This window comes from Herpailurus yagouaroundi, unplaced genomic scaffold (genome assembly GCF_014898765.1).
Source record: "Herpailurus yagouaroundi ecotype Mexico unplaced genomic scaffold, PumYag 200, whole genome shotgun sequence".
Classification (NCBI taxonomy): domain Eukaryota; kingdom Metazoa; phylum Chordata; class Mammalia; order Carnivora; family Felidae; genus Herpailurus; species Herpailurus yagouaroundi.
Window position 1 is genome coordinate 901,174 of NW_024412431.1, and position 8,908 is coordinate 910,081.

Consider the following 8,908-nt stretch of genomic DNA (forward strand, 5'->3'; position numbering starts at 1 on the left):
CCCAGGATCTTGTCTGGACCCTCCCCTCCGCCCGCCCGCCCGCGGCCCCCCCCCAAGGCTGATGTGTCTGCTCCTCGTCTCCTGGCCTGGGCCCTGTCGGCCACCTCGCTTGAAGACGATAGTAGAGATTCTGGGGTGGAAGCATCCAGAAGGCCTCTACCCCAACCTGCCCCACCTTTCGCTTCATTCCTCCTCCATTTTTTCCCGCACCTCCGCTGGCAGGCCCTCGTAAAGGGTGTCCTCCACCAGGAGCCCCACTCTCTTGAGCCCCACACAGTTGCCAAGTTCTTCTGGCAGAGCCTCCAAGCGGTTGCCCTTGAGCTCCAGGCGGCTGAGGGCCCTGAGGGCCCCCACCTGGGGCGAGAGCTGGCTCAAGTGGTTGTAGCCCAGGAGCAACGTCCGCAGCTTGCGGCAGAAGAAGAGCTCCTCCGGCAGGGCCTCCAGGGCGTTGTAGGACACCGCCAGGTGCTGCAGGCTCTGGAGGAGGCCCAGCTCGGGCGGCAGGGAGCGCAGCCCGTTGTGGGAGACGTCCAGCAGGCGGAGGCCAGAGCAAAGGCCGAGCTGGGTGGGCAGGGTCTCCAGCTTGTTGTGGCCGAGGTAGAGCTGCTCGAGGCCCCGGAGCTTGCGCACGTGCTCGGGGACGTAGGCGATCTGGTTGTGCCATAGCCTGAGCGTGACCAGCTTGCGACAGTGCTGGAAGCTGAGGATCTCTTCGATGGACCGCAAGCGGTTGTCCTTGAGGTCAAGTTCCTGCAGCGCCCCCAGGCTGAAGATGGCATGGGGGATGCGCTCCAGCCCGCAGGCCACCAGCTCCAGCTCCCGCAGCGCCGCCAGCTTCTTGAGGCTGTTCAGGGCCAGCAGGCGGGCCCCGTCGTTGTGCAGACTAAGCCGCTGCAGATGCCCGGCCACGTCGGTCACGCTGGCTGGCACCTTGCTGGCATTGCTCCGCAGAGACAGCACCTTGAGCTGCTTCAGCTCCCGGAGGCTCTCGAGGGTCGCCGCCCGAGCCAGCTCCGGGGGGAAGAGCCCCTCGAGGTGCAGCTCCTCCAGGCCACGCAGCCCGAACACCCACAGGGGCACCTCGCGGAGCTCCTCACACTTGACCCGGATGACCTTCAGGCGGTCCCGCAGGAAGATCTGCGAGGAGAAGGGCAGCCGGGCGGGCGAGTGAAGCAGGCTGAGCTCTTGCAGGTGCACCAGCTGCGAGAGGCCCGGGGGGAAGGTGATGTCGCAGATGGCCTCCAGCCGGAGCGCCTCCACCTCGCTGAGCTCGAAGACGGTGTCGGGCAGCCCCGGGAGCATGCAGAGGGCCAGCTCGAGCCGGCCGCGGGCGTTGCGCTGCAGCTTCTGCCGCAGCTTCTCGGGCGTCCACTCGTGGTTCAGGTTGAGCTGCTTCAGGCGGCTCTCGCTGACCTCGGAGAGGAAGACGGCAAAGCGCTTGGAGTAGAGGGAGTCATACTGGTCGATGAGGTGCAGCATGAAAGCAAAGTCGTTCTTGACGTCGGGGATGTCACCCATGCCCGTCTCCTCCCGCACAGAACGGAAGGAGTACTCCTTGAGGGGCCGGTGGAAGAGCCAGTAGAGGGTGTAGAGACAGGTGATCCCGTAGACGCACACGAAGGAGATGTAGCAGAAAGCCAGCTTGGAGAAGAGGTGGGCCTTCGTGTGGTTGCAGCAGAAGCTGGCGTAGCCCGTGACCTCCGAGGTCTCCACCCTGCAGGCCACCAGGAAGCTGATCTTCTCCACGTAGACCAGGTTGTAGACCAGGATGGCAAAGAACTTGCAGACTTTGAGCACCGTCTGCCGGATGTACATGGTGTACAAGATGTCCCCCTCTTCCACGTGCACGCGGAACTTCTTGACCTTCTCAAACAGGGCTTTGGCCTGCTCACCCTCCTTCTTGTCCAGTAGGGTGACGGCTGGTGGCTCAGTCACCACCTTCTCGGGCTCCACCAGCACCTTTTCCTTCTCACCCTCATTGGCTTTTCCCGGCCCCGCCGAGGCCTCCACTGTCGCCGTCGCCCGCCCGGTGGTGGGGCCCTTCTGGTTCTCCCCAGAGACCTCGGACAGGGCCCGCGTGGTCCACGGAGAGTCGAAACACTTGCCCAGAATGGAGATGAAGTGCTCGATCTTGGAGCTGGTGCCGGGGAACTTGAACCAGAAGCTGGTGCAGACCATGAAGATGAGCGTGTGAATGACGACCAGGTAGGGGAAGTACTTGGCGTACCAGTGGAGGGCTGTCTCGTAGCAGAGCTGGTTAATGAAGCTGTACTGCTGGAGGTCCAGATTGTTTTTGAGGCCGCTTACCTCCCGGAGGCCCCCCATCTGCTCGGAGACGCCCCGAGGCAGCAGTTGCTGGCAGGGGGCCTCTGAGAAATTCTCCCGGAGTTCGTGACTGGGCAGACAGATGATCTTGTCCTGTGTCACCTGGGAATGAGGGGGAAAGAGGGCCAAGGAGCTGGGATGGCCTGCACGGTTGGGGGCAGAAAGGCAGGCTGAAGGTGGGAGACCCCAATCCCTGACTGTCCCCAGCGGGCTGTGACTTTGGAAGAGTCACTAAACTTCTGAGAATCAATCTTTGTCTGAAAAAAAGGAGTTAGGTTGAATTGCATCTTCCTTCTCCCTCCGGCGCCCACCCCCCCTCCCCCCCCCGCCGAAAGATACTGACCTCCTAATCCTTAATACCTGTGGACAGATAGTCTTTGCAAAACAGATGTGATCAAGTTAAGGTGGGGTCATTAAGGTGGGCTCTAATCCAGTGCGACCGTGTCCGTATAAAAAGGAGCCATTTGCACAGAGACCCGTGCGCAGAAGGGAGATGAAAGAAGGCCTGAGGCCACCAGAAGCCAGGTGAGAGGCATGGGACACATACATGCTCCCTCACAGCCCGTAGAAACACACAACCCTGTCAACCCTTTGACCTCACACGCTCAGTCTCCGGAACTGTGGGATCAGAGCAGGTAGCCCTCCGGAATATCCGAATATCCGGGCTGCGACCCCACACGCCCCGCCTCTCCGACCCGCTCAAACAGGCCCCGCCCCTGTAGGTCCCGCCCCCCCATAGGCGGGCCACACCCGGGCCCCGCCCCCTACGTGCCCCGCCAACTGCCCGCTCATCCGGGCCCCGCCCCTCTCCACGCACCCAGGCCCCAACCCCTGCAGGCCGCGCTCCATCCAGGCCCCGCTCCTGCCTCGCGCCTCACCTGCAGGGTGCAGCCGAAGACCCCGATCATGAGCATAGCCACGGTGAGGTACTCCGCCAGCACGTCCCACCAGGGTTTGAGCACCTTGAACGCGGGCTGCTGCTCCGTGAACTGCTTGAACTCGGCCACCGGAATCATCTTTCCTATGGGAGACGAGGAGGCAGGGGTTGCAGAGACCCTCAAGAAGGGGCGTCTGGTGGTGGACCCCCAGAGGAGCCAGACACACGCCTCTGCTCCCAGTTTGTGCTCTGCCCTGCCCGAATCTGGCAGAAGGCACGAGCTGTGTGCCCCCTCTCTCCCCCAGACCTCACCTCCTTCCTGAAGCCAAGCTACTACCGGTCTCACCACATCTGCTCCCCGGGATCCCTGCCCCCCCTCTGACGCCGCTCGCCCTTTCAGAGGTCAGGAAGGGCAGTCCACGGAGCCGCTGTCCCCCAGCTTGCCCGAGTGGCCTTCTCCCAGAACCCAGCCATCTCCCACCCTTGATGACGAGCCCAAACCACTCGCTCTGCCGCTCTGACTCCAGACACCTGCTGTCCGGACCGCTAGCCTCTGCTGTCTCTGCCACTGGGCCAGAGAGAGCGTCTGAGGCTGAGGACTTCCGGGGTGTGGGCCCCCCACCCCCTTCAGGGGCGCTCCGGGCACCACCTCCAACCTCCAACCGGAAAAGCCGGCTGGAGCCTGGCTCTGGTTACAGGGCCTGAGGGGCAGGGAGGGGCAAAGCTGAAGGCTGGTCAGTGGAGGGGAAGGAGGACTAGAACACCTGGGTTTCTAGAGGGATCGGTGCCCAGAAACTGAGGCAGATGACAGAGAAACCCGGGCTCTGACTGGGAGGGTGGGGGGTCGCCAGGATGGCCGGAGGGCAGAGGATCAGGAAATGGAAAACTCAGGGACAAAGCCAGAGTGACACCTACTGTCTGGGCTGGGGCTGGGCTCTCAGGCTCCTGGGCGGCCAGCCCGCTCTGTCTGTCCCTGGGTTTCACTTTAGACCAAGGTATCATTATTTCAGATACGGGACAGCTAGGAGCGAGTCACGTGGGGGCATGGGCCACAAGCTGGGACATCACCCTCCCAGAACAGGCAGCTGGGGAGCCTCCCTCCCCCTCTCCCGGAGGCTGGACGGAAGGAAAGGGAGGCCGCAAGGCCCCCACTGCCTTTTGAGGGGGCTCCCAGGCCGGACTGCCTCTCACAGCACCCTGCCTCCCTTTGCAGTCCCCAGGTCCCTGAGGCCTGGGGTTGACTCCCGGGCGGGGATGAGGTAGAGACGGACAGGGATGCGGGCTGTAAGCCCTGCCCACCGGGCTGAGGGCGAGGTAGTCCACCACACCTTCTAATCCCTTCAAAGGCCCTCACATCGGGATGGCAGGGGCAGGGCCCCCCCCTGACTCAGGCCCTGACTCACCCAGAGCCGGGCACAGGCAGGGGGTGCACAGACAGAGCACGGGCTCCCTCCCACAATGCCCCATTCCTCACTCTCAGTTTGATGCCCTGTCCTAAAAGAAAAGCTGAGTAGAAGTGCCCCAGCCTATCAGTGCCGTCAGCCAGCCGGGAATCTTAGCAGCAGCACCCTGGGGGCCACATGAACAACGTAGCCACCAAAAGGGACACCTGGGGGCATTCTGGAGTGTGCATACGGATGCAGGTGGGTACCCGGAGCCGTATACACTGGGCTGAGGGGAGACCCAGGACCTGTTCCAGCCAGCCACCGTTCTCCCTGCCCCGGGTACCTGTGAGGGACACGGCTCCGCCGTTGGGGCTGCGACAGAAATGCCACGTACACAGGCGAGGACCAACTTCCTGCCTGGGTCCATCTCGCAGTGGCGGAAGCTGCAGTATCCACCAGGTCAAGACTACAATCAAAGGCAAGACGGCGGCGACGCCGAGGGTCCCCAGTGGATGGCCCAGTGGCTCCCACGGAACAAGGTATATACACAACGCCATCAGAGGCAGACACTGGGGTTATCATTATCTGTCTCCATGACTCAAACTCGATGGTCTGAACCTGCCATTAAGCTTCCACAGACACAAGGCCGGCCCCCCCCCCTTTGTCTGAGCAGGGCTGGCGGGAGGGCCCTGGGCAGAGGGCTCCAGGGATGGGGAGCCCGGAGGCAAACACCAGCACGGCCATACGCAACTTATGGCCACCAGATGCTTCCGGTGCCTCCTTTAATCCCCACTCTGGGGGACGGAGGGCACCACACCCTCATTTTCCAGACTCAAGGGGAGGGAAGGAACCAGCTGAAGCTTTCACAGCTACAAGCGGTATGTGAGGCGTGAGTCCCAAGTCTCATCTGTCCCCTAGCGCCCTGTCTGCTTCATCTTGGGTGAGAACCTCTCGCTGGGATGCAGCATCTTTGCCAAAAGGAGACCGGAGGAGAGTGTTCTAGCAGAGAATGTTCTCGCAGAGAAAAGATGGGCGGAGGGCTGCTCTGCAGGGCAGGCCCTGGGGGTTCTGGCCGGCCTGGGACCGGGTCGTGCCCCCTACCTAGCCTCAGCTCTGCTATCCATGCCTCACCCCTGCAACTCCCCGCTCAGACCCTCCCTAGGCTCCCAGCTTGCCTCCTGGGGGCAGTGGTGGGTGCTCGGGGTCCAGCCCCCCTCCTCGCCCACAACCCGTGCTAAAGGGCAAGGAGGACACGGGTAACTGTCAGCCCTGAAACGGGCTTTGAAGCACACAGGTCCAACCTTTGACTTTTACACAAGAGAGAAACTAAGGTCGGGGGTGGGGGTAGGGGTCCCCTAGTAGCAGATCTTGGGTCAGGCCCCAGGCCTGGGGACTCTCCACCTAGTACTTTTCCAAGCTGCCCAGCCAGGACTTGGGAGTCAGGGAGTCTTGAGGTTTAATAGTCCCAGGGAGGGCAACTTGGTAGGGACCCCCAGTGGTAGGGTTCTGGGGCGTCCAGGGGAACATGGCCAAGACCCCATGGGGGTCTCCCCCAGCCTGCTGATCTGTCCTTGGCCAGGCTGGCCTGCTCCCTGACAGGCGCCCTAGGTCTGGCCAAGGCCGAGTCTCTCGCCGCCTCCACCCCCTCCCCAGCTCCTTGTGTCCCTGGCGGGCGGGCCGCGGGCTCAGGCGGCAGTGCCGGCGGCACCTGGGGCGGTCCTCACGTGGGCCAGACCCCCACCCCGCCACCCGGTCCCCAGGGACGGGGAGCCTCCTACTCACCGCTCTGGCTGGGACGCTGGGCCCAACTCCTGGGTCCCTGGGAGCGGAGCAGCCGGGACTCCCGCAGAGTTCCCGGGCCAGCCTGGGTGAGTCAGGGCGGGCGGGCGGGACAGGAGCCCGGGAGCCGCCCCGCCCGCCCGCCCCGGGGACGTCTCGGCTCCGCCTCCCTTTGGGTCCTCCCAGGTCGCCCCCTACTCCAGGACGCCAAGGGATTGCGGGAGGAGGGCAATCCGAATCCAGCTCTCCACGACGGTGGAGGGTGAGGGGCGGGCCGGAGGGCAGAGGTCTTAGAACTTTGGGCCGGGCTGCAGCCAGGGAAACTAGGGGGGCCCCCCCGGAGGCGCTGCGTGGCTCCCAAAGCCGGCCCGTGGGCCCCCTTCCAGGATCTAAGCTGTAGAGACCCTGTCAGGAACAGGTGAAGGGCCTCCTCATCCTTGCCCCCAACCCCACCCCAAGGGGCAGCCACCTGGCCTTGAGGCACAACCAAATCCAGAGGAACAGAGTCCAGGGGAAGGGAGGGGGCTTCCCCTTCCTGCTCTGACCACCCAGCCAAGGGAGGATGAGCAGAGTGGGGTGCTTACCTGTCTGGCCCTGCCCAGCCTTGAGACCTTCTCCGGACTTCAGGGGATGGGTAAGCTGCTCCCAGGTCTTGGGGGGCGGCACAAGGGCTGGAAGGCTCTGGGATCTGGGGCTGGAGTCTGGTCTGGGAGGGCAGCTTCTAGAAAGGATGGCTGCCTCCCCACCCCCACTCATCCCTCCCTGGCCGAGAAGGCCTGAGCTGCCTCTTACACTGGCAAAGCACCCTTTCAGCCTGGAGGCATCCGGTGAACTTTGACCCGTTCTGTCTGCAAAACTGAAGGGAGAGGGGACCTTGACAAAGTGGGGGAATGAGACCCCTCCCCCACGGGAGGCTCACGAGTTCACTAGACTGGAGACAGTCCGAGACCCGAGGCTTGAAACCTCGAGGATTGAGACCCCCCCCTAAGCTTGGGTTCCTCTGCGAAGCCCTGTAGTGGGCGCGACCCTTGGAGACCCGGCCTCTTTCAAGTGTCTGTGGGCTCCACCACAGGCAGCTCGAAGACAGACAGACAGACAGACAGACAGGAGGCCCTCTTCTCTCTGAGAGCGCCCATGCCCTGGTCTACAGCTTTATGCCGGGGTGACCATCCTGATACACATGGCTTTGCACACTTGTACAAATCGCCGAGGTCACTGTGACGGCAGCCCCATGACTGCTGTGTCCCCAACCCTTGGGATGGTACCTGGCACACGGGGTGGGGGGGCATTCAGTAAATGACAGGTGGGTGAACGACTGAGGTGTCGTTTTAGGTGCAGACCTTGACACGGGGAATTGGAGGCAAACGGTCCACCCGGAAGGTGATCCCAGGGCGCCCTGGAGGGGGGTGGGTAACTGGGAAGTGACACCGGGAAAGGAAGGAGGCCAGCAGGCATCCGTGAGGGTAAACGGAGCAGGTTCACAGGCAGCTGGGGCTCTGTTCTTCTGGGAGACAGTGGAGGATACACCGCCAAGTTGTCCAACCCAAGGGGCGAGGGGGTTGAGAAGGGCTGACCGTCAGCTCCTGTCAGGCTGCGGGTTGCTCTGGAGAAGGGGGGGGCAGAGGGGACTCTGGGGCACCTGCCACAGGTGTAGACGCCCCAGGAGAACAGCCAGGTCACGGGACACACGTACGCACCACGCCTTCCAGTGATTCTCCCGAAGGACCGTCTGCTTCACACCCCCATTGGTGGCGCGTGAGTGTCCCCCCCCCCCATCGATCACACCCAGCCTTTAAAAAGCATTGTGGTAAAATACCATGACGTAGAACTTACCACTGTCACCGCGGTGAAGTGTGCAGTTCAGCGGCATTGAGTGCACTGACGTTGTTCTGAAACCATTTCCACCGTCCGACTCCAGAATGCTTTTCATTTTCCAACGCCGAGATACTGTCCCCATTAAACCCCGGCCCCGGCCCCCTGCCTCCCGCCACCTGCTGTCTGTCTCTACCAATGTGACTCTCCTAGAGAGCCCGCGTAAGGGGAATCCTACCGTGTTCGTCCTTCCGTGACCGGCTTCTGCCACCGAGCACGCGTTGCCGGGGTCTATCCGTGTTGTAGCAGGTGTCAGAATATCTTTCCTTTTTAACGCTGAAAAATATTCCATTGTGTGGCTGGACCACATTTTGTTTATCCATTCATCTGTCGATGGATCCTCTACCCCTTGGCCGTCGTGGATAGTGGTGCTCTGAACCCAGGGGTGCAAATATCTCTTCAGGTTCCTGCTTCCCATTCTTTGGGGTGGGATTGCTGGATCGTATGGGAAGTCTGTTTCATTTCTTCGAGGAAACCACCGCCCCGTCTTCCACAGCGGCTGCACCTGCACCATGTTCCCACCAACCGTGCACGAGGGCTCCCATTTCTTCACATCCTCACCGACACTTGTTATTTAACACCCAGCTTTTAAGGTTTTGTGAATGGGAGGTAGTTATCGATCGCTGCCGAACAAATCACCCCCAAGCCTAGCAGCTTAACACAGCTAGCA

The 8,908-nt window shown here is 62.3% G+C and overlaps 1 protein-coding gene across 9 annotated transcripts; it reads right to left on the reverse strand.

Annotated features, from left to right (window-relative positions):
- Positions 1-32: 32 nt before the first annotated feature.
- On the reverse strand, positions 33-7,511 carry LRRC8E (leucine rich repeat containing 8 VRAC subunit E). Of its 9 annotated transcripts, none has more exons than XM_040449734.1 (4): positions 6,951-7,511; positions 4,931-5,053; positions 3,204-3,346; positions 33-2,427 (listed from the first exon to the last, which is right to left on the reverse strand). In XM_040449734.1, the coding sequence occupies exons 1-4, from the start codon at positions 7,120-7,122 to the stop codon at positions 184-186; spliced, it is 2,682 nt and encodes an 893-aa protein (XP_040305668.1). In that variant the 5' UTR covers positions 7,123-7,511; the 3' UTR covers positions 33-183. The 9 variants fall into 9 exon arrangements, with proteins under 9 accessions (XP_040305668.1, XP_040305670.1, XP_040305669.1 ...); XM_040449736.1 differs by lacking the exon at positions 6,951-7,511 and adding an exon at positions 6,370-6,464 and having other exon boundaries at positions 4,931-5,030; XM_040449735.1 differs by lacking the exon at positions 6,951-7,511 and adding an exon at positions 6,370-6,462.
- Between the last annotated feature and the right edge of the window lie 1,397 nt (positions 7,512-8,908).

Bases quoted from the DNA above. Each gene is read 5' to 3' on its own strand.
- LRRC8E (XM_040449734.1), bottom strand. From the start codon at position 7,122: ATGAGTGGGGGTGGGGAGGCAGCCATCCTTTCTAGAAGCTGCCCTCCC. The intron at 5,054-6,950 runs GTAAGCACCCCA...CTTTGATTGTAG, and splicing joins GGCTGGGCAGGGCCAGACAG to TCTTGACCTGGTGGATACTG. The intron at 2,428-3,203 runs GTGAGGCGCGAG...CCTCATTCCCAG, and splicing joins TCTTCGGCTGCACCCTGCAG to GTGACACAGGACAAGATCAT.